This window comes from Corvus moneduloides, chromosome 16, assembly GCF_009650955.1.
Source record: "Corvus moneduloides isolate bCorMon1 chromosome 16, bCorMon1.pri, whole genome shotgun sequence".
NCBI classification, from domain to species: domain Eukaryota; kingdom Metazoa; phylum Chordata; class Aves; order Passeriformes; family Corvidae; genus Corvus; species Corvus moneduloides.
Window position 1 is genome coordinate 8210430 of NC_045491.1, and position 23862 is coordinate 8234291.

The 23862-nt window shown below is 57.2% G+C and overlaps 2 protein-coding genes across 5 annotated transcripts in view; one reads left to right on the forward strand and one right to left on the reverse strand.

Annotated features, from left to right (window-relative positions):
- SLC5A10 (solute carrier family 5 member 10) overlaps positions 1 to 23862 on the forward strand; it is a 38608-nt gene that overhangs the window by 11124 nt on the left and 3622 nt on the right. For 3 of the 4 annotated variants that reach the window (XM_032125781.1, XM_032125782.1, XM_032125785.1), the window contains 4 exons: positions 2239 to 2444; positions 4647 to 4782; positions 23052 to 23159; positions 23402 to 23552. In XM_032125781.1, the coding sequence (XP_031981672.1) occupies positions 2239 to 2444; positions 4647 to 4782; positions 23052 to 23159; positions 23402 to 23552 (601 nt within the window). The remainder of the gene's footprint in view (positions 1 to 2238; positions 2445 to 4646; positions 4783 to 23051; positions 23160 to 23401; positions 23553 to 23862) is intronic. The other variant, XM_032125783.1, reaches the window with a different exon arrangement.
- Positions 1925 to 19803, reverse strand: FAM83G (family with sequence similarity 83 member G). The gene is made up of 5 exons (XM_032125780.1): positions 18665 to 19803; positions 12177 to 12344; positions 8623 to 8747; positions 6405 to 7851; positions 1925 to 2949 (listed from the first exon to the last, which is right to left on the reverse strand). The coding sequence occupies exons 1-5, from the start codon at positions 19157 to 19159 to the stop codon at positions 2530 to 2532; spliced, it is 2655 nt and encodes an 884-aa protein (XP_031981671.1). The 5' UTR covers positions 19160 to 19803; the 3' UTR covers positions 1925 to 2529.

A 23862-nucleotide genomic window follows, 5' to 3' on the forward strand; every position in this document is an offset into this window, starting at 1 on the left:
GCGGGGAGGTGAGGGTGCTTGGCAGAGGCAATGATCCAGGGGAGCCAAAAGACAAGCTGCTGGTTGCACAGGTTTTTCCTCAGGTCCCAGGAGACCTCAGGACCTAGAGCTGGGTGTGCTCCAAGGGTGCTCGGTTTGCTCCAGCTCCTGTCAGGCTGTGCTAATAAAGGACACTCAGTAGAATCCCAGAATGGATTGGGACGGAAGGGACCTTAAAAGCTCTTGTTCCACTCCCTGGCATGGGCAAGGACACCTCCCACCATCCCAGGCTGCTCCAAGCCACATCCAACCTGGCCTTGGACACTTCCAGGGATCCAGAGGCAGACACAGCTTCTCTGGGAATCTGTGCCAGGGCCCCACCACCCTCACAGGCAAGAATTCCTTCCCAAATATCCCATCTAACCCTCCCCTGTGTCAGTTCACTTTGCTGAACAGAGACCTTGGTGATGGCTCTGCCTAGCTCTGGCATCACAAATGAGACAGACTGGGCCATCCCACCCCCACTTGTCATTCACCACAGGGATTTAATCCCAGCAGAGCCCATGGGCTGTATCCCAGCATCTGCCAGCTGAGTTCCTGCTGCCTGGAGGGATTTTCCCTGCTCTTCCTCCTTGGCAGGTGTAGGTGCCACGACTTGCTGGCGAACACCTTTGGGAAGGGAGCAGGTCCGCACCCCCAGGCACAAATCTCTGCTTTCAGCACTCGGCCTCTGCCTCTGGAGAGCCTTTGTTGGTGCCCAACGCCCATGCAAAGCTTGGGAGTAGCTGGCGCCTGGATAAACCAAGCGCTGGAGGGGGGCCAGGGGTTCTTGCACAAGAGCAGGAGGAGCTCCCAAATGCTGACTCCCTGTGAAGCACAGGGGGATGGATTGCAAGGGGGAGTATGGTGGGTGATGCCCCTTTGCCAGCTCCCCAAAAGCCTCAGGTCAGGGGCACGCTCTGGGATGAGGACAGGGCTGTAGCTTGGTCATGGAAATGGGAGGGCTGCAGGGAGAGTGCTGTTCTCAGGCAGGAGAGGACAGTGGAAGGGGATGAATGCTTGGAAATTGGGATTTGCTCAAGCTGGCACTTGGTGGTCCCAGTGCCTGATGCCTGAGGGATTTTTCTTGGTCTAAAGGCAGCAGCACCCATGGGCACGGTCCTGAGGGAGGGAGACTGCTCAGGAGCACATTCCCACCTCACACTGCTGCACTGGAGGGGACAGAGTGAGGGTCTGGACTGCAGGGATGGAAGGGATCCAGGATGTGACAGCAGGACCAGATGTGGGGAATCCAACAAGGGATGCTCATGGATCTTGCTTTGACTCTTCCCTCCGTGAGGCCTCCGGAGCCTCCTCTCTTCTCCCAAGCATCAGCAGCTGCCACGGGTTTGGGGGTGCCAATGCCCCTCCCTGCTCATCTCCCCAGGCTGCTGCGTGGGTGGCCGTGGGTGTGGGGGGAGTGGGGTGGGTGCCTCCCATCCCTTCCTCCAAACGGTGATGCCTCTGGCTCCAAAATTCTCCCGCTGGCGGTACCGGGGGAGCTGCAAGGAGGGTTCATCCTGTGCCCCCCAGGAGCAGGGAGGCAGTGGGGAGCCAGGGCAGAGCCCGAGGCTGGTTGGCAGTGCTGCAGGAGGAGCACAGGGCAGCTGCCAAGGGCTTGGGGGCTGGCTTGCAAGGGCTTGTTGAAGGCACATATTCCTTGTCAGAGCTCAGGCTCAGACCTTGGATCCCATTTCCTAGGAAAAATGCAGTGAAAAGGGGCTTCTTTTCTTATTTTTCTTTTACTGGTTGCTGGAGGTTTGGGGATGGGGGCACATGGGGGTGCTGGGGAAATGCTCAGGGGGGTAGAAAATGTTTGGCTGGACGTTTGTGCCAAGGCACCTTGAGCTGCAGTTTATTGAGTCCAAGGCCACCTAATCTTGCATTTTAATAGTCTTAGGCGAGGTTCTCCTGCTGTGGGACCAGGGAGCTTTAATGAACAGGTTGTTTTTACAGTACAAGGTTAAAAGAGGTGGGTCCCTCGAGGAGTCTTTGTCCCAGGACACGGGTCACCCTCCGAAGGGAGGGCAGACTGCAGTGGGACCTGCTGTGCAAAATGATAACAGAAGAGTCTCTTAAATAACTGGAAGAAAACACAATCATGGACGATCCCTCCCTTTCCAGGCAGGGTTAAGGAGCTGGGGAGTGTTTTGCCAGCTGATCCCACAGACCGCCGGGTTTCACTCCTCTCTAACCAGCTCCCCCAACGATGCTTTCCAGCTTTTAACGAGATCGGAGGTTACCCCAACCTGGAAGAGGCCTATTTAAAGGCCGTGCCGTCCAAGATTGTTCCCAACACTACCTGCCACCTGCCCAGGGCAGATGCCATGCACCTCTTCCGAGACCCGGTCTCTGGAGATCTGCCCTGGACTGGGATGACTTTTGGGCTGTCCATCATGGCCACGTGGTACTGGTGCACCGACCAGGTAAATGTAAACAAGAACCCCCTGCCCCAAGGAACGCGGCGGCGCCTGGGCTCCACCAGCTCTGCAAGGCCACTGTCACCAGCACCTACTGGTCCTTCTGGCCACTAGTCTCAGGGGGCTGCTTTTTGGAGTCCACAGAAGCACCCTGGGCCCCCACGACCCTGTTCTTGAGGTGCTTGGACTGGGACAGTTTGGAGAGCGGGATGCCCAGCGGTGTCCTCATCTCCTCGGCTGGCTTCTGGCTCTCGGGCAGGGAGGTGAAGCGTTTGCCTGATGCTCTGGGGTTGTTTGGGGGCAGGTGGCCCGGTGCCGTGGGCTTGCTGGGGCTGAAGGCTTTGCTCTGCCAGTAGGGCTGGCTGCCTGCAATGGTCTTTTTGGGTTCTGCTCCATCCCCTCGGTACTTGGTGGCCCCGAGGGGTTTCTCGTGCGTTGGGGAGCAGGAGACCTCCTTGCCCTGCTCTCTGCCCACGGGGGTCCTGGGCCGGTAGCGGTAGATGTGCGTCCCCTGTTTGGGAAAGAGCAGAGAGAGGAGTGAGCTCTGGGTTTTATAGGATGCTGCTCCCTGTAAGGGCACCTCTTCACCAGGGCATGGTCCTCAGGGACAAATCCCTCTGTCCTTTGGTCCCTTGCCCAGATTCGGTGGCAGCTCAAAACTGCCTCAAGTCTTAACCATGGCTGCTCCTCTGATTTCTGACTCTGGTACCAAACACTCCCAGCACTCAGCAGCCGCTTCCCAAGCAGCCCTGGCAGTCTGAGGGCTGTCCTGAGCCAAGTCCCTCCTGCCAGGAAATCCAGGACAAGGCATCTCAACACCTTCTCTCCAGCAGCAGCCTAAACACCCACTTTAATCATCCAAGCCCTCATGTCAGGCCCAAAGAGCACTCAGTCACCCAGACCCAACCTGTGGGATGAGGTGACTGCCAGGATCAGATGAAAGGATGGAGGGCTGGGAGAGGAGGTGGGATCAGGAGACAACAGTGAGCTGCAACACCACTGCGGGGGTGGCTCTCATTAGCTGGGTTGAGACACACGTTTGGGTCAGGTCTGAGCACCATTAATCTTAATTCTGGCCTGGGTAAGGCTGTAACACACGGCTGTGGTCACCAGATGTTTATCTCCTCTTTGGGTGTGCCTGCGCCGCGATCTGGAGGCGCGATTGCACCTGTGCAGAGGTACCAGGGGAGGTGGGATCTGGTGAGCCAAGGTGCTGATGGCAGGAGGAGCTGGGGCCAGGAGGCTGCAGAGCAGGCTGTGCCAACCTGCCCTGCCTCTGCCATGACCCTCACTGTGCTGCTGCTGGCATCAGCTCGGTGTTCAGGCAGTCCCAATAGCCCAAAGACCTCCCTGGCCCTGGAGCTGCCACCTCCTGCTTTGACCAGGAGGGTTGTGTTAAAGCAGTTTAGCTTAGGTAGCCCAAGATTGATTTAATGAGCTGTTTAAAATCAGTGTTAAGGTCTGAGATGGCTTCAGGTGAGAAGGATTAAGGATGATTTAGCTTTTCTCCCTCTGAGCTCATCATGTGCCTGAGCTGGGTGGTGGCTCCTGTGGCTCCTGACATGCTCTGGCTCCTGGGAAGAAGTTCAGCCATGGCTTTCCCGAGTATCCCACCCCAGGAACTGGCACCCTGTCCTTCCTGCCTGCCTGCAGAATGAGCCAGTGCTTGCTCAGGAGTGCCTAAATCCTGCTGAGTGCTGAGCACTTCTCTGGAAGCCTTTGGAGAGACTCTGAGCTCTTTTAAATCAGCAATTCCTATGGATGTTTCCTATTTAAGAGGGATTGCCTCAAAACCCAAGGGGTGGCTGTGTTGTGGATGGACACAGCTTGGCCAGAGCTTTGAGGTGTGATGGTTTGAGAGGAGCTGTGGGAGGAGGAGGCTGGACTCGGTTTCCATGTCATTGTGGGCACTCTTTGGGGAGGAGATTGGATAGAAGGGGCAAGAGGGGGGAGGGTGGTGGTGGGGAATGGTTGCTGCTGGCAGGAGGACGTGCTGCTGTGGTTGCACTGGGCTTTTTTGGTGCTACGGTGTAACCCCAACCCGTTACTGGTCTGGAGAGGAACCCTGCTGTGGGTTGGGTGCATGTCTACACTGCATTTGGGCCTGATGCCCAGTGGCTCCAGCGTTTGGGATGCAGTTTGGCAAGGAAGAGGCTGATGTGGAATAGATGTTGGTGCTGCTCAGCCCTCCTGCCTGGCTCTCCACAGGTCATCGTCCAGCGGTCACTCTCTGCTAAAAACCTGAGCCACGCCAAGGCCGGCTCCATCCTGGCCAGCTACCTGAAGATGCTGCCCCTGTTTCTCATCATCATGCCAGGGATGATCAGCAGGGTCCTGTACCCAGGTAAGGGCCCCCCATGTGGCCGTGGAACTAGTGGGGTGGGGATTTTTGCTGTCACTGAGGGGTGAATGGGAGGGGGCTTGTCTGGAAACCTCTGCTCTGTACAGGAGCAGGGGCTCTGCAGGTGGGAGAGGGACAGGCGAGGACCCAGGTGTCCCTGGCACTCTCCTTGAGCCTGCTGTGCATCCAGGTGTGAATGGGGTTGTGTATTTAGGGAAGGTGAATTCCAGAGAGAAACTGAGAGAGAAATCGGTTTCCCTGACATGGAAAACACGATGTTTGCCCTGAGTGAGCCTCCACCTGTGTTTTGGGCCACACTGGACAATGGGCCAGGACATAAGAAATACGGACCCTGAAAAAAAACATTTGGGGGAATTGATGGCGATTCCCATCAGATTTGAGTTTTCGAGAGTTAATCAAGGGTTACTTCAATTTATTATTTTTACACATGGGAGAAACTCTTCCCTGCACCTCTCCACCGAATGCTGGCTTTCCTAACCCTGATGCTGTGCTAATTATCTGCCTCTCATCAAAGGGCCAGAACAAGTTACTGCAGGAACACCAGCGTACCCAGCCATCCCCAGCAAGGTGGCACCTGGGACCTGGGTAACAAAGCATCAAAGAGCTCGGTGCTCCTTGCCCTGCAGGGCTCGGGGGTATTTGATGTGCGAGGATTAAAGCTCTAAGCTCCCTGTCACTGGCTGGGAAGGGAGAAGCAAGTGGACTCTGGGATAGTAAATTTAATTCCCTGTAAATACAGATTAGATGCTCAGCCAGGGTAACCCCAGGCAGTTTCAGTGATTTCAGCTGCTGGTTTAGCCCTGGGGGTTTGAATGCCCCAAAAACAGCAGGCGGGGAGCCTTGAGAAACCAAAATGCTTGGCAGAGGTGCAAGAGGTTGCAGAGCTTGGGTGGAAACAGGGGGATCACAGTGTGATCACCCCTGCCTGGGTGGGATGATGCTCCGGCTGTGGTGGGGATGCTGCTGTGACCTTGTGCTCCCAGCACTGGGATTCTGGCATGCTTCCCATGGAATTGCAGCAGGTTGCTGGCCCTGCGTGGTGACAAGGTCTGGCGTCACTCGTGGATCAGCCACAAAGCTGCTGACTGTGGCACTCGCCCACAGATGTTGCTGTCCCTGTTTCTCCGCTGTCTTGCTCGGCCTAATTATGTGTCCGAGCGCTTTCCCTTTGATGCTAATCACCCTGGCAAGGCGCTGGAAAACAAGCCTGAGAAGGACACGCCTGCATGCACAGTCTGTCCCTGGCTGGGCATGATGCCACTGCGGATGGAGCTCAGCGAGTCCCAGCACATCTGTACAGCTGTGCCTGGAGCTGCTGGGCTCTGTCCCCAGCCCAGTGCTGTGGGGTGATCTTTAATCACCAAACTCCTCCCCATTGCTGGACACCAAGAGCTGTGGTGTGGCCACCACCTCTTTGGTCACCTCTTGGGTGACCAGGGCCACGTGCAGGGTGTTATTCTCCTACATGAGAAGTCTGATCTCAGCATCTAGGACAACACCAAAGGTCGGGATGACACTGCGCCTCGGCTGAGCTGACTGGGTCACTTCCAGGTTTGCAGCCCTCGTAGGGTGGAGAAACATAAGGTTATAGCAAAAAGTCCTACCTGGGCAGCACTGCTGGGGTAGGAGCTGTTGCCATCCAGGATGTTGTGGGGCAGCACATGCCTGATCTCCACGGCGTTGCTCCTTCTCTTCGTCATGTCCTCCAAGCGCATGTGCTTCAGGGACGGGAGGCTGCCCAGGGGGCTGAGGAAGGTGCCCCGGCTGATGTGAGGGTCACTGAGCTTCCTCTGCATGGGAAGGATCTCCCCATTGTGGGTGACGTCCGAGTTGGTTCTCCGGAGGGGCCCGTAACGATCCCTCACCTCAAAGTACTCGTCTGAGATGGAGGAGGCATTGGAGCGGCGATAGCTGTGGTCAGCAGAGCTGCTGGAGTAGCTCTCCTGGTCACTGAGGGTGATGTACTCCTCCTCCTCCTCCTCCTCCTCTTCTCCCAGCCCGTTGTGGGCACAGGGAGGCCCTTTGTCCTCTTGTGGTGCTGCCACTGGCCGGTCTGGCTGGATGTGGCAGGTCTCCATTGAGGCTCGGTTGGGTTTCTCCTCCCGCGCCTGCTTCACACCCGTTTGGTCGGCCAGCGGTGGTTGTGTGTCACCCTCCAGGGCAGTGCTGCTGTCACAGGTTGTAACGACTTTGGTCATGAGGACACCAACAGGGACGGTCCTTGGCTTTGGAACTGGAGGCTTGACATCCTCCAAGGACTCCTCCTGTGGCTTCAAGTGGTGGCCCAACGGTGAAGTGGCAAATGTCCCTGCTTGCCTCGTTGTCCAGCTGATGCTTTCAATGGGGCTGGTAGTGGGGGCTGCAGGAGCTTCCATGGGGGGCTGTGGGATCTGTCTGTGGCTGGGGGACAGCAGAGGTGGCTCATGGTCTGAGTTCTTCCTGGCCTCCATCTCCCTGTTCTTCAGCATCTGCCGGTGCTGGGCGCTGGCCTGGGAGACGTCGCAGACTTTGATGCGGTTCATCTGCGAGAGCTTCACGTTCTTGACCTTGGGGTCAATGATATTGATGTAGCCCAAGACTTCGCTCCCAGGCTCGGGGTCAGGCTCCACCCAGGTGGGCAGGTAGTCAAACATGTTGGCTTTCTCCAGGTTCAGGAGGCCGGGGTGGATGAGCAGGGAGAGGTCTGCCATGTCACCGTGCCGGTCACCCCCCTGGCCCTCGGGAAGTGCTTTGCCTTTGTTGTCTGTCTTCTGGTTCTTGTCCTGGTTCTCGGATGAGGTCTTGCTGATCTGGTCAGCGCTCTTGGCCTTCACCAGGGCATATTTGGGGTTTATCAGCTTCTTCACCACAGCATTGGCGGGGGTCACCGGCACCACGGAGGGCAGCGTTACAGGCTCGGGTTCGGGCTCTTCGCCCATGGAGATGGACTTGAGGCTCACCCCCTTGGACATGAGGTAGAGCTCCTGGAACTGCTTGTCAAATGCCTCCACCACCTGGCCCGAGAGGACTGTGATGACATTTCGGTCTGTCCTTGCCGCGGACCAGGTGAAGCTGAAACAGAAACACATTGGAGACTCTCTGAGCACTTGCTGGTAAATAACACCTCTCCCCAGCCCTGGCTTTCCCCAGGGGACTGACGGTGCCAGCAGGGATGTGATCTCACTGTAAACATTAATAATAATAATAATGGGATTGACGAAATAGCTTCCATCCCAAATTAGAGTGAAGGGTTGAAGTGTTGAGCACAGTGGGACTTGAAGTAAAAATATAAGGCGTTTGCAGTGGGCCAGTTTTTTACTTTGGTGTTGATCTGTTTGGGTTAGTTAAAAAAAATGACTCTCAAATGGATTTGTTATTTGTTATGGCCAGAAATGAGGAAATGTTTCAGCTCCATGTTTATAAAACCTGTCTTTTAGACCTGAAACCTGACCAGGGCTGGTCTATTTTTTACCAAAGTAAGTTTTCCTTTGAACAAACTGAAAAATACTTTGTGTAGGAAATTGACTGGAAAAGCTGAGGTTGGTGTGAGAGTTGGGACTGGCTGCGGTTGGTGCTTTGGTCCTTCCTTGTGTTCATCAGCACAGAAACGCTTGGTGTGTCCCACCACCTCAGAGATGGACGAGTGTCCTAGGCCTGGTGGTGTAGGGAGTAGTGGGAACCCCTTGGGGCCCACTCCAAATCTGCTTGGAAAATCATCTCCCAGTTTAGGAGGAGGAGAGCAAGTCTGGCATGGGGTCCTGGGGTCTTGGACCACGTGGGTTCATGTCGATCTTTTGACCAACACCTCCAGGGGGTGGGCAAGAGGAGATGTCACTGATTTACCTGTAGGATCCACACATGGCTCGATCCCCATCCACGAACATGAACTTCTGGGCCAAAACCCCTTTGAACTTGGTGGCTGAGCGGGTGAAAAACTCCGTCCCTCCAGTGCTGCGGACGCGCAGGTTCTGCAAAGGAAAGGCAGAGGTGTGAGCAGGAGCCAAGGGCTGGTGTGAGAGCATCATCCACCCCTCCTAGAAAGCCCCTCTGGATGCTCCACAGCCCCTCTGAGGAGTGGGAACGCTCTTCATGGCCAGCTCAGAGGAGGCCAAGGCCACGCAGTGAACCATGGACTCAGCTTGGAGAGTTTCCTGCTTTGCCTGTGTGCCAGGCTGTGTTTGCCATCTCTTGAACTCGGTGCCCCTGTGTCCGTGGGTGAGTGCTGTGTGATGGTGCTGCCAAGCGCTCCCCAGCTCCTGCAATCCATGCAAACGCCACCATGGGAGAGGAGGTTCCACAACTGCTTCCAGTGGGAGATCTACAGGGGCTTTTAGGGGCAGGTGGTGACCCCAGAACAGCCCACGTGGACCTGCTGGCAGCGGGTTTGTCCTCCACCACACTCCCCCTTTGCTGTGCTCCTAAATTTGGGCATATAGTCCTGCTTTTAGGGGCTGGTGGGAAATCAGGCAGTGGAGCAACATCTTGTCACCCTGGGGAAATGAAACCCGGTGATGTGGGAGCAGGTCCCTGGAATGGATTTGGATCTCCTCCTCAGGGAACTCGGGGATGGTGGGGCAGCCCTGGCTCTGAGAAAATGTTTGGTGTTTTTTTTATCTCCAGTCTGGCTCCTGTCTCTGGACACATTCCACAGCAGAGCAGATAGCATCTTCTACGGCAACTGGGCTCCTTTTGGGTGGGGAGAAAATATTTTCTTAAGAAAGCTCCTGCATTCCTCCTGTTCCTGCTGGGATGTTGGTAATGCTGTTGCTAAAGGCTCTGTGTCATCACTGGGTCATGCCCTCCTTGGCTGTTTTTCTGTGTGTTTCATTTTTTGAAGAAAAGCATCAAAAATATTTGTCTTCCCCTCCTCCAGCCTTCCTCGTCTGCTTTCCTGGGCTCTCTCCCTGTGACCATGACTGGGCACAGCCCTAAGCCCAGGTGCACCTCTGGTCGCTGCTCCCCCACACCTGGCAGGAGGATTCAGCGCAGATGATGTGAAAGCAACAGCTTTCCTGACCCTGTTTCCAGAGAAGTTGCATACACTGAACAGAGAAATTTTGGAGGGTTTTTTGGTGTATTTGAATTTTTTCATAGCATTTTCCTTTTTGTCTGCTGTGGCTGGGGGGAAACTGCTGCTGAGCACCCTAATTTCTGTCAGTGTGCTGCACTGAGGGGGCTGGGAGCTGGCTGGCAAGGAGGCTGGGATGGCAATTCCCATCCCTGTCCCTTGTTATCTCTACCCATGGGGCTGCTGGGAGAGCAGCTGACACCTGAGGCTTCACCCTCTGCCCATCACCAGCCTGGGCATCGATCTCCCACTCAGAGACAACCCTTTGCCCAAATTCCCTGAGCAGCCGTGGGTTTTTCTCAGGGACCCAGTGCCGGTCCCTTTTCCTCCTGGCTCCTGGTGTATCGCTGCTGTTAAGTAAACCCTGCTTCTTTAATCCCTGCCGAGGCAGCGGGATGGCTGAGGAGCCGGGATGGGTGAATCACTCCCCAGGCAGCCCTTTGCTCAACGCAGCGCCCGCCTTGGCCTTGCCCGAGCCGGTTGCTAATTGCCAGCAAAGGCACCGAGATAACGAGGGACGTTTCGTTAACATCTCCTGGCTTACGAAGCAGCTCCCAGACTCTGCCCTACTTTCCTCACCTCCTCCTGCATCCCGTGCCAGCGAATTGGCTGCAGTATGTGGCAAATCCCAACTTCTAGACATTTGCCGAGCTCTGCAGATGTTCTCCTGCTTTTCCAGTCCTGCCACCGGGCTGCTAATGCAGAAAAACACTGGAGTGCGTCAGCGCTGGCTTTTCTGGTCTTGAAGCGGCAGCAGCCTGCGGGATCCCAGACTCTTCAGGGAGTTTGGACGCAGGTAAAAGCTCTGCTGTGTTTGCTTTAATTGTTGGGAGCAGCAATTAAGCCAGGCCGGTGGGCACGGCAGCTGGGGAAGGTGTGGGGTTTGGCCAGCCGGTGCTCCCCGCGTGGGGGTCCGTGAGCCCCCGCTTACCCCACCTCGTGCCAGCCAGGTGTGAGGGTGTCGTGGCTCCTACATGTTCCTGCTCAGCCAGGGGTTGGCCCTCACCGTAAGCAAATCTGGGGAGCTTGCCCAGGCACGGGCCTTCCCGGCGGGCATTTGGCAGCGGGCACGTAGCCAGCTGACGTCAGGAGCAGCAACATCACCTTTCTGCCGAGCAACAGGCGAGGCTGAGTGATCGTGGCCAGGAGAGGGGGGTCTGCAAGCCCCCAGTGAGGCCGTGGGGCTGCTTTGGTGTGTTTGCATCCGATGCTGGCGATGGGAGCGTTGTGCCCAGGGGGGAGCCTGGCACTGTCCTGTGGCTGGAGTGGGGGTCCCCGCTCTGGCTGCTGCTCCTGAGGCTGAAATAACCCCCTGTCCTCTCCTCTGCCCCTTCTTCTGCCTTCACATGAGCTCTGTGACAGGTGATTTTCTCTGCACCCCCTGCTCACACAGGGACATGGAAGGGGAATCACAGAATCCCAGATTGGCTTGGATTGGAAGGGGTCTTAAATCTCATTCCAACCCCCTACCATGGGCAGGGGCACCTTAAACTAGACCAGGCTGCTCCAAGCCCCCTCCGAACGACCCCTGCACTGCCAGGATTCCCCCCTTGTGCTTTGCCTTCCCTGGTTTTACACGAGATTGGTGCACAGGAGTGATTCCATGTGCATCTGTGGCCGGAGAACACGGCATGTGCGGGCAGATCAGTCCCTCCAGCGTGTGCTGCCCAGCACAACGAGAGCAGTGAGGGCATCCTTGGCAGCTGCTGGGGCCTCAGGCAGTGTGGGAGTCTCGCTGCTCCGCTCCCGGCCCTGTGCTGGGGCGGAGGCTCCGGAAAAGGGGAAAATCGAGTTTTTTAATTCCAGCCTCTGACTTGCGGGAGAGCCTGAAAGCGCGAGAACCGGCCGGAGGTTGCTGCTGCCGGTCCTGCCCCTGGGGCAGCAGCAGGCAGGGAGCTGGTGACAGCACAGATCTGGCTCTGGCACAGCATCTGCTGCTCCCTCCCTCTTGCCAGCTCATTCCCCAGGAGGAGCTGAGCTCACAGGTTTGCCCTGGGCTTTGCTGTGCCCACCCTTGTGGGGCTGCACCCCCCAAACACGTCTCTGTCCCAATCCCAGCACTGGTTGGGTACCAGCAGCCCCCTGGGCTTTCTGCATGCAGCTTTGCTGGGTGCAAATCCACATCCCCGCCTCTCACCCCTTCCCCTCCATCCTGCTGCTCCTGAATTTGGGCATCACCCCCAGCTTTGGCTACAGGAAAAATGGACTAAACTCTTCTAGCCATGGGGGTTGTCATTCCCCAAGGCAGGAGGGAGCAGAGCTGATAACTCTGATTATCTGCCTATGTTTGGAGGAGGTTCCCTGGCTTCAGACCTCTGGTCATCCCTACCTTCAAGTGTCCAGCGTGCATGTGGGCTCGCTCACACATCTGAAGGAAGTGCTTCACATTGGTCTCATCCAAAATGATGTAGACTCCCACTTTCCTCTTGAAGCCGGCGTCCAGGAGGTCCTTGAAGATGTCCACATCAGTGAACATGTCCATGACCACGGCGATGACCTGGAGAGGGGAGAGGAGAGATGAGTCTGGGTAGCATGGCTGGGGACAACCCAAGGTAGAGTCAGCGCTTGCTTTGTGAGAGCCAAAGCAATGTGCTCCCTGTAGGAGGCTGGGATTTGGGGTGGGGGAGCCCAGGATTGCCCCCAGCTCCAGACAGTCTGAGAGTGGACAGGAGAAATCCCCACTCCCACTCCTCTGCTGTCACTGTGGAAAATTTGATCTCCAAGACAGGTAGATGTGGCACTTGGGGCTATGGTTTAATAGTGGCCCTGGCAGTGCTGAGTTCATGGTTGGACTTGATGGTCTCAGATGTTTTTTGCAACCCTAACAATTTCAGTGGTGGCTCATAGCATAATAAACTCATGAAAAACTAGTTACTGAGGGTGAATCAAACCTTCCTGCCTTTAACGAGCTTCACAAAATTCAGAGTCCAGTTTCTGGCTGAGAAGTTTGGTTGTCAGCATTGCAGGGATCACCAGAAGGAGAGACCTGCAGTGCACAGCGATCTCAGAATGGTTAAGGTTGAAAAAGACCTGTGGGATCATCAAGCCCAACCATTAAGTGGTGTGTCCATCTGTCCTGGTCTCACTGCCCAGCCCGGGGTGCTGCTCCTCCTGCACAGCATCCCTCCTTCCTCCCAGGCTGTATGGAAGGAGCTGAGCCAGGACAGCAGTGCCAGGCCCTGAGCGGTGACAGCTGTGTTTGTCACACGGCAGCGTCACCAATATCCACAAGCTGGAGCTGCCTTTGTACCCAGGGCGTTTGCTGCTCTCCCAGCCACAGACAGGGTGAGTCCCATGGGTGATAGGATAATGGATCTGGGCCACACTGGGAATTGCACTGGAATGTCTAACTGGGCAACCAAAGGTTGCTCTGAGCCCATGGATTTTGATTTCCTGGCGATGGCATCACCCGTGGTGGTGAGCGGCAGCTCATGAGATATGGCAGGCAGAGGGGCTGGAGACAGCTGAGCATCCCAGGGCAGCTCCACAGGGATTTCTGCCTCCCTTATCCCAGGGAAAAGTCCTGTCATCAGGGTGCTGGCTTGTCGTTGTCCCATGGTCGGAAACCTGCCGGTGCTCCCATCTCTGTGGCTGTTCTGGAGGTGCCCTGGGCTGGGGGCAGATGGGTGCTCTTGGCCACTCACCCTTCCAGGAGGGCCCTGCTGGCCACAGCACGTGGCTGAGCCAAGAAGGACAGGGAGACCCCAAGATGCTCCTCCCTCAGGAAGGAAGGGATTGGGATGGTGCTGGGTGCTTGCGCACTCAGACACATCCAGTCCAGAGCTCTCAAAGCACCGAGCTGCCTTTTAATTAGTTTTGTGCCACAGGACGTGGAGAGCTTTAATTAAGCAGGAGATTGTTATGACACTGCTGGCTCTCCCCTTTCTTTTCTGCAGGCGATGGGGGGAAGAGCAAGGCTGTGTGGGGAGCCCCAGCCCTGCTGTCCCCGCTGCCACTCTGGCGTCCCCAGTCCTGACCACACAGGAGTGTTTTGGGAGGTGCCAGCGAGCCAGGTGAGGGGGCACTTCATGGCTTTGCCAGTCGATTTTAAGTGAATTCCCATTTATCCTCACCCAAGAGCCTCGCACCAGGTTTTGCTGTGAAAGGCTAAATCCTCACTCCCTTGTGCATCCATTCATGTGTTTTGCTCATCCTCCTTGTCCTGGTGGGGAAACTGAGGCAGGAACCAGCTGCTGGATTTGTATGGATGCAAAGTGGAACGGGTTTAAAGCTAACTCTCGGAGCTCTGGGCTTGGATTTGCCGTGTTCAGCAAGGAACTGGGGAGGAGCTGAGCTGTCTTCCATGAGTCCTGGGTAAGGGACACCTGTGGTGGGACAGTGTGTGCCTGGCTTGAGGAAAAAGGTTTGGTGGCAGCTGATTTGCTTCTGACACTGATGCTCCATGTTCACGTCACTTTGCCCGTGCGCTGTATTTTCCCCAGGAAAAGTTGAGGACTTGTAAAATGGGGATGAGAATAGCGCTGACCTTCATTTTGGAGGGAAAAGAGCATTTTCCCATTGTGGTCCCAGCATTCCCGAGGCCTTGGCTCGCAGCTGTGGCTCTGAAGATGTGAAGGAGTTTTGCAGGGCTGTGGGCAGGGCACTGTCCCCACCCCCAGCCCTGCTCACGCAGGGGTGGTGAGCAGCCAGGGCACAGCAGGCAGTGGCCCAGGGTGGCCAGCTTGGGCATGGGGAGGGAGCCCAGCTCTCACCCAGTCGCCCACATTTTCAACCCAATTCCTCCTGCTCAGCTGGTGCATCCTGTCACCGCTCAGCTCCCGCTTCCCTCCCCACCGCGTCTTGCCTGCAGGACAGGCTTGGCCCCGGTTTGTCACCGGGATCTCAGGCCAGCGTGCCAACACTGCCCTGGTGTGAGGCAGGCCGGGAGAGCGAGGACGGCGCTGGCAGCGCTCCCGACGTGGTGACTGTCCTTGTCCAGGTGAAATCTGCTGCTGGGCTGCCTGCGCCTGAGCCCTGGGATGCCAAAGCCTGGCACAGGGATAATCTGCAAAGAATGGAGGCCTGTCTGCTCCAGAGCAGTGAAATCCTGTGTGCTCCTTGCCTCGCAGGTTGGGGAATGGCATTGTCTGGAGCAAACTGTGCCACCTGGCTGTGAGGAGTGAGCTTGTCTCTGTCCCTGTCACCTCTGCCAGGGCAGTGCTTGGTGCTGGGACATTCCCTTTCCTGGAGCCCTTTTGCTGCTGCATCATCCCAGGAAGCTTTGCCGTCCCTTTGCTGTTCTCCTGGAGGGTGCAGAGTAAATCAGCCCTAAATCTACAGCTGCAGGCTCCCAGTGCCCACACAGGTGAAGCTTATCTTGCCAGGATCCATTGGATACAGCAGTTGTGCAGGTGCTGGGTCCCAAAACCCTGAGGAGCAGTGAGCATTTTATCCCCCTGGACACTGGGCAAATGCTGTTGGGATTTTTTGGAACAGCTTTGATGAGCACATGAACTGCAGGATCATGTTTTATAGAGGAAGTTGCAGCTCTTTATTGTCTCACTATGAATCATCAGATAATGACTTTTGGGGTGCACCACGTGGGCATTTAATAAATTAGGCAGGCACCAAGGCACAATTAGAGGAAGCATGTTGGGATGGAGGAGAGGTGGGACAAGTAACATTAATAATTGCTCTCCCCTGTCGACCCTTTCATCCAGGAACAGCAGAAGATTTTGTAAACAGTAATTAATAGGGCCTCCCAACCTTCGCTGGAAGTTGCTCAGGGTAATTATATCACCACAATCCCAACCTGGAACCTCAAGTGCAGAGAGGAGGTCAGAGTCACTGCTCTTTCCAGTGGCTTTGGGCCCAGGTCAATGTTTTTGTGCTCTGGTTTCTGGTCAGAGGGAGCCAAGAGGAGAGGAGGAGAGAGATCTTCCTCCCTGCCCATCATAGAATCATTAAGGTTGGAAAAGATCTCCAAGATTGTCAAGTTCAACCTTGGACCCATCACCACTTGTCCCCAGCCCAGAGCACCGAGTGCCACATCCAGTCGTTCCTTGGACACCTCCAAGGATGGGGACACCAAACGTTCCTGGGCAGCTCCTTCCAGTGCCTGACCACCCTGTCCATGAAGAAATTGTTCCTGAGGTCCAACCTGTGAACTTTGCAGCCCAAGGGGATCCCCAGCAAGGAAGAGACGGCCGTGCCATGGCTGGACCTGGTGAAGGTCTCTGGGGGGAAGCTGCCGGTGCTCCACATCCCTCACCACCTCTGCTTGTTGGCCACAAAGATGGGATTTTCAGGGAGAGCAGGGACGTGGCCACAGGAACCTGCCTCTCCTTTCTCCCATTCATTCCCAGAAAGAGGAGGGGATCATTTGCATCTCCCTCTCTGGCACACCTGGGATAGAGGCTCTGGACTCGGCAGCATTTGGCCGCATTCCTGCAAGCAGCAGGGTTCCTCTGGCCCTCAGAGCGGCCTGACAGCCCTCGGCTTCCTCACGCCGGCTCTGCCTGCGTGACCTTCCTGCACCAGCAGTGCTCCCATGGGCTCTGAACTCTGCTGGGCCAACGCCAGAGGACTTTGCTCTCCTGGCCCTGGGACAGTGACTCGCACGGCGGGGTTTGGGGGTTGGCACCGGGAGCGTTTCAGAGCGAGCGGCTGGGACGACGTCTGGAGCAAGGGTCACCCTCCGGCAGGGAACAGTGAACCTCTCCCAGGCCTGCACTCCTTTGCACGTGGATGGAGAGCGCTTCCACTGCCTGCTGGGATGGGACAATTCAGCAGCATCTCCCCAGGGAGGACAGAGCACAGGGACAGTGTGTGTGACATCTGATGGTGGCAGCAGGACGGTCCCTTTGTCCGCTCTCGGCTTCTTCAGCCGAACCTTTTCACCTCTGAGCTGCTGTGAAGACCTTAAGCCCTGGCAGAAACCGGCAGGGTGGTCTAGCCCAGTGTCCCCCACCCTTAGGAGCACCCACAAGTTGTCACCTGGGCTCCACTGTGTGACAGCAAGTTCAGCTGCAGGGACTTCTGTCCTCAAATACGGGGTAGGAGACCATGGAAGAACCCCATTTTCCAGCCCCTGTAACTCCTGCCATCCCCAGACCCTGCAGGATGAAGCATTCACCCATCTCTACATTTCCTGAGGTGCCATAAGCTCCAAGCAGGCTCCTGCATGTCACCAGTGGTGTCACCATGCCTCATCCCACAATCAGGGACTGTCTGGACTGGGAGACAGAGCCCAGCCCTGCTCAGGGGGCATCAAGGTACGGCTGATGAGCACAGCAGCATCAACCATGGCCACATCCCTGTGTCCTGGAGAGGCTCCAGGGGAGGTGGGGAAGTGCCGATGCCTGACTCAGCCGCCGGCTCTCGAGCAGGAGCAGGGTGTGGGATGAGTCAGGAGGAGCCGTTTGCGTGGGGGCAGGTGAGAAGCGGTGAGTAGGCAAAGCCAGGCGGGAGCTGCAAGCCCGAGTCAGAGGCAGCCGGAAAGACCCGAAGATGAGACATTGTTTGTTGTGGGATTGTTCTCCCATCCTCCATCCCATGGGATGTCAGCTCTCCCTTCCCTTTCCCCTCGCTGCAAAGCATTTTGGTGGGGGAAAATGACACAGGTGAGGACAAGTCACCTTGATTTTCGTGAGGTGACAGTGACCACAGATGCCTCCTGCCCACAGTGGGGCAGCCCTGACACCCCCATCAGCCATTCCCGTGATCCTGCTGCCTTGGTTGTGTTGGGAGATGCATTTTTCTGCCTGAGCTGGTTTGAAGAGGCTCTGCTGGCTGCATGTCACAGGTTTGCCTCTCTCCTACCAGGATCTGTAAACCCCAGCACTGCCTCTGGAGGAGCCAGGTGGACCGAACTCATCCCAGCCTGTCCCCTCTGCTCCACAGATACCCTGGCAGGATCTCCCTGTTTCCCTGCTGGAACATCCTCCGGGTTGGGAAGCTCCTTCTTTGGAGGTCTCACAGTATCGGACACACAGAACTCAAAGAGCTTCAAAGCACTGAGAAACCAGCAGGTACCAACCCCTGCTGCACATCCTGACCGGGGCTGGGTCACTGGGAAACACCAACAACCTCTGCCCACCTCTGCTGACCTTCAACACATGGCACCATCTCCCTCCTTCCCTGGTCCTCCTGCCCACGGGAAGGATGCTCAGGCATCCCCACTCCCTGCTCCTTGGTTTGACGCCACAGGGAGGACAAGTCTCAACCCAAATTCCTTCAGCATCTGCCCAGCCTTGTCCCACTCACCAGCTCATCCTTTTCCTCTGAAAGCCAGGATGAGGCAGCTTGGAGCACCGCAGCCATCTTGGGCCAAACTTGATCCTTGTGTGTGTCAGTGCCAGACCAGAAGCTTTGACTACTTTGTCCCAGGGTCACGGACTGGACGGATGGTGGACACAAGGACTGAGGCCAGGCCGTGACCCCAGGGTCATGTGCTGGAAGCTGGTGGACCCAAGGCCTGAAGCCAGAGCACAATCCCAGGTTCCTGTGCCCTGTCACATGCTGTCACACCGGGAATAACGATTGTGGAGTGGCTGGGACCATGGGCTCACAGCTGGAGAACAGCTCAACCCCTTTTTCTCCCCATTGGTTTTCCCCACAGGCGCCCTGGGATGAACGATGCTGCCGTATGGATATTGGGAAGGGCTGTGCTGCTCCCAGGGAGTGCTGATCCAGGCTAGCAGCATCCTCAGCAAAACCCCATCCCCAAATATTGGTTACAAGGAAAAACCTGCATGCTTGGCCTCGCTGCCTCTGCTTGGGCAGAGCTTCCCGCAGGACAGGGATTGCCCGGCTGGACAGGACTTTCAGCAGGACGCCCTGGGGCCAATCCTGCCCTGTCCCCGCGGCACACCTCACCTTCTGAGCCTGGCAGATCATCTTCCTCACCACCTCCTTGATGTGCGCCTGGCCCTCGATGGGTGGCTGCATGTAGACGGTGGCCCTGGTGACCCCGCGGTAGGCGATGGTCTCGGGCCAGCCCAGGTCCAGGTGTGGGATGGAGCGGTCGGACTTCTGGGGCCAGTACTCCAGGGAAGGGGCCACGTCCTGCTCGTCCCCTTGGCTGTTCCGATCGCCCTCGCTGTCCCCGCCGCTGCTGCCGTGCCGCGGGATGTACTCGGAGCCGGGGTCGTACGTCTCCAGCGTGTCCAGGATCTTCTTCAGCTCCAGCTCGGACAGGAAGTCCCTGATGTTCTCCCTCTTCAGGACTTCATAGAAGGCGTCGGGGCCACGGGAAGCCAGTGCCTCCAGGGCCAGGCGTTGCTCCTCGCTGTAGAAGAACTCGGGCTTGGACTCGCTGGACCTCCAGTTGACGTGGCTGTCGTCCAGGCACTGCACCTGGGAGAAAGCCATGGTGACCCCGCACGCCGGTCCCCTCTCCCGAGGGAGCTCTGTGCCCCCAGCGAGCGCCGGATGTCGGCAATAAATGAAGAATTAATTATTCTCCAGTCTTTAAATGCACAGTTTGCTTCACCCTCCCCGGCCCAATGCGCAGCTTGGGAAAAGCACCGCTCCCTTTTCCAACGGCTCCTGCCACGCCGGAGCTCTTCCTGCCGGGGAGGAGGGTTTGGTTTCTGGCTTGCTCCCGGCTCCACGCGGCGAGAGGGCTCCAGGCAAGGAAAACGCGGAGCTTCCCACAGCAGGGGCTGCGTGACGAGGCAGACAGCCCCAGGTGTACCCACAGCACCAGAAAGGTCCTTCACCCCCGGGTCCGCTCTCTCCTCATCCTCCGCTCTCCCAAGACAACGCTAACACCGGGTGAAATAAAAAGTGGGAAAGAAACAAAGAGAAAAGCGGCTCAATGCAGGGCAGCGAAGAGCAGGATTTCTCGGCCGAGGTGCCGTCCCTGGTTCTCGTTCCTGGAGGAGCGGGTCAGCCGGGGGGCTGCTCGGCGGCGAACGCTCTCGCTCAGCCTCCTGTGCATCGCCCTGGCAGCTCACGGCTCGGGGCTCCTGCCAGCGCGCAGTGCCGGGGCCGGACAGGTAACAGCAAGAAGTGAAAAGAGGAAAAGGAAAAGAGTGATTCATCCCTCCGCCCTGCCCCACCTGCAGTCACATGCTGCCTTCACACATTCCCTGCCCAGCCCGATTAACTCTTTCGGCTGATGCGCTCTCACACCTGCGGATCCGACCCCGGAGCCCCCCAGAGCGTGCGGGTGCGGGAGGGTCCTGGGCGGCTCCGGAGGGCTTTGGGTGTTTTGTCTTTGAAAAAAGTCTTTCTCCTCTGAGATTGCCCCCTCTCCCGGTGTGCCGGCTGGTAAGTCAGTATTTTCCAGGAAAAAAGCTCTGTCTTGTGGTTAACCCCTCCTGTGCTGGTCCAGGAGCTTGGAGCCCGGGTGACCACCAGGTGGGAGCTGCCAGAACGGTTCAAAGCCGCACAGAAGCAGGTTTAGACCGGGTATTAGGAAGCATTTCTTTAGGGAGACATCTCCTGGAACAGGCTTCTTAGCGAGGTGTCCTGTCTGTGTTTAAGAGGCGTTTGGACAATACCCTTCATTTTTTGTCAGCCCTCAATTGGTCAGGCAGTGGGATCAGATGATTATTGCAGGGCTCTTCCAAATGAAAACATTTATTCTATCCTGTTCTGTTCTGTTCTGTTCTGTCCCCTTCTCTCCTCTATAGGGTTTGCAACATTTTCATGGTTACATTACCAGACCCTGCTATGACAGATTTCATTAACAACTGCGAGATGGACAGAAAACCCCACCCTGGATTCACCAGTTGGTCCTCACAAGCCAGAAATGCGGACACTCTCTTGAGCTTTTCTCTAGGGAGCTCAGCTGAAGATGAATTTCAGGAATTGGGGTCAGATTCTTGTACCAATGCAAAAAGGAAAGTGCCATGGGCTGTGTCTCTGTCCCTGGCGTTGGTGTGGCTCATCTGGATTCACAGCCGGATAAATGAGGGCCCTGCCTGAGTCAGGCTCCCGAGGCGAAGCCGCCTGTCTGTCCGGGTGCTCGGCCATCAAAGCGCTCCTCTCTGCAGCCACAGTGGCCCTGCTTGTCCCACAGTGACAAATCATGCGTGGGGTTGTGCCCAGCCCTGGCCTGGCCTGTGCAGGAGGTGGCAGTGGGGCTGGGGGACACAGGAATGTGACAGCTGTGTGTTGGGATCACGGAATCATTAAGGTTGGAAAAGATCACTGAGTCCAACCCAGCACTGCCAGGTCCAACACTAAACCATGTCCCCAAGTGTCACATCAACACGGGGAAGATTGATGCTCCCAAAGAATACCAGCTCTGGAGGTGTTTCAGGTGGAGCTGGTGACTTCATGGAAAGGCTGTGCTGACCCTGCAGGGATTTCCCAGTGGTGGGATGACATCCCCACACCGTGACCTGGTGACTGATTGGTGCAGCAGAGACCGAGGGAGCTGGAACCAAACCTGGGCGTTTTTGGTGAAATCCCAGCGCTGCTGGGAGTGATGGGGACAGCAAATGGGACAGAGGTGAGCACTGAGCCAGCACCCAGGGCCTCTTTGGGTATGATGGGAGATGGCCCAGATCGGTGCTGGAGTGTGGGTGTGTGGCATGGCAGGAGCATGTTGTGGTTGTCACCACCTCAGCCACTCGCTCCAGCTGTTTTTATCGTGCCAGGAGATTCATGGACTCTTCCACGGGGTGTGAGCGCTAATGATTTATTGCATGCGAGGTGAATGCTGCATCCTGGCCATCGTGTGGCGTGCGCTGGCTCCCAGAGCCTGCTGGTGGGGGCGGATTGGGGTGGCAGAGCCCCACACCTGGAGCATCACCTGATCCTCACACTGGGTGACGACACCTGGGTCCCCCATCTCCAGACCCCGGGGGCTTCTTCCCCCAGCTGAATTTAGTCCCCAAATTGGGTGCAGCCCCTGTGTGCAGGCACAGGTTTCTGTGGCCGAGCAGGTTGGTCCTCACCATTCCAGGCGTCTCCGGGTGGATCCAGCTGGACAGGCAGCACCTGCTGCAGACACGGCCCCTTTTCCTGCAGATGGAAGCATTAATTACAAGGTCCTAATTAATTTTCCATTTTTAGCAGAGGGCCTAAAAGTGAGGCAGTGGGGTAAGACACTGCTCCTGGCTTGGGGGCTCCTGCTTCCCACTCACTCTGAGGTCCCACCAAGTGTTCATTGGTAGAGTTGAGGCCTGGGGTAGGCATTTCAGCTGGAGTACAACATCCAGACACTGCCTTGCCCTTTGGAACGTTTTCCACCCTCCAGCCACCAAGGATTTGCATGGAGCCGTGCACAACGTGGTGTTTTAGAGAGGGGAAACTGAGGCACAGAGCGCTGATGGCAGCTTTGCTCACAGCTGCTGCAAGACAGAGTCACTGGAGCCCCAGCGCTGACTCTGACCTTGGGGAAAGGCGGCCCACGTTGGGCTTTTTGGCATCCTTGGGATGTGCTGAGCACGGCCTGTGGTCTGCCCACAACCAAGTCGTGCTCCCATCGCGCCCCACGCTCCTTTATGGAAAGTCCCAAAGTGTCACCACTGGTGTTTGAGACAAACTGGGAGGCTGAGGGCTGCACCCTGCTTTGGTGGAGGTCACCACCCAGGAGAACCAGGACAATGCTCCCAGTGCTGTGCAGGGATCACCCGTGCCTGTCCCCGTGCTCCTGGCTGGGCGGATTCAGCCTGGAGAGCCGGGCAGCCCATCCATATTTATGCCTGACATTAATTTCCATCCATTTCAATATTTTATGAGCATAACAATTAAAAAAAAAAGAGTTCAGCGCTCGTTGAGACATAGAAATAATTGGGTGTTGATGGTCCTGGCGCGCTGCCATGCAAATCCCGGGAGCTGCTGGTGCTGCCCATGCCCAGGAAATTGCCACAACGGTGCACGAACCCGGCTGGCCCCGTGGGTGGGGATGGGCAGTGCCTGACCCGGGGCTCTGCTGCCTTCGGCCGTGGCCCCAGGTCCTGGTGGGGCTCTGGAGATCCCCCCGGGGCAGCTGTCACTGGATTTAATGTGGGAATAGATCCAGCCTGCACCGGGCTGGGTGTGGGCAGCGGGAGGTGAGGGGCGGGATGGATCCTGCTGTGTTGGAGCTGATGGTGGGAATGAGGTGGGGGAGGCAGAGGTGGATTTCCACGTGCGATGTGCTCCCTGCTTCTCCTCCTGGTGTCCTGCCAAGGTTTGGGCATCGTGGCCACAGCAAAGGGTCACTATCTGCCCAGTGGGAGGGGGCATGAGGGGGGTGAAGGGGCGCAGGGTTTGCCCCCACCCTGTCAGGGGTCTCAATGTGTCACCTGCCTCTGTCCCCCAGACACCGTGGCCTGCGTGGACCCTGAGGAGTGCGCCCGTGTGTGCGGGGCCGCCGTGGGCTGCTCCAACATCGCCTACCCCAAGCTGGTGGTCGAGCTGATGCCCAGCGGTAGGTGGGTGCGAGGGGGTGACTCCATCTCCAGCGGGCTTTGCTGCACCCCGGGGCTGTTGCCAGGGCTTGGATGAGGTCCCGGCATCCCGGGGTGCAGCTGAATGTTCCCAAATCCCATCTTTGCCCCAGGGGAGATCCCAGCGTGTGGCTGCAGAGGGATAAGCACCATCCCGGGGTTATCCTATCCTATCCCATCCCTCCCGGTTCAGCCGCTCCCTGACTCTCCCTCTCTCCCGCAGGGCTGCGGGGTCTGATGATCGCGGTGATGATGGCAGCGCTCATGTCATCCCTGACCTCCATCTTCAACAGCAGCAGCACCCTCTTCACCATGGACATCTGGAGGAAGCTGCGGCCGCGGGCCGGTGACCGGGAGCTGCTCCTCGTGGGCCGGTACTGACCGGGGGTTTCGGGGAGACTGGTGGGGCCGGTCCAGCCTGCAGAGTGCCTCCACTCAGCCTGGCTTATGCAAGGAAAACAAGCCCTTGGATTATTTTATGGATGAAAGCGCTGGAAATGCAGACGGGCCGCTCGGTGCAGCCTCTCCCCGTCGCCTCCTGCCCGGTCCCCCGGGAAGCCGCGGCTGCTCCCGGCCGAGGTCACACACGGGGGAGCTCCGGCGGGTGGCACAGGGCAGCGCTGCCCGCACATCCCCGGCCCCTCCCGGGGTGGCGGTGCCGGCGGGGAGCCCCGGGGCTCGGGG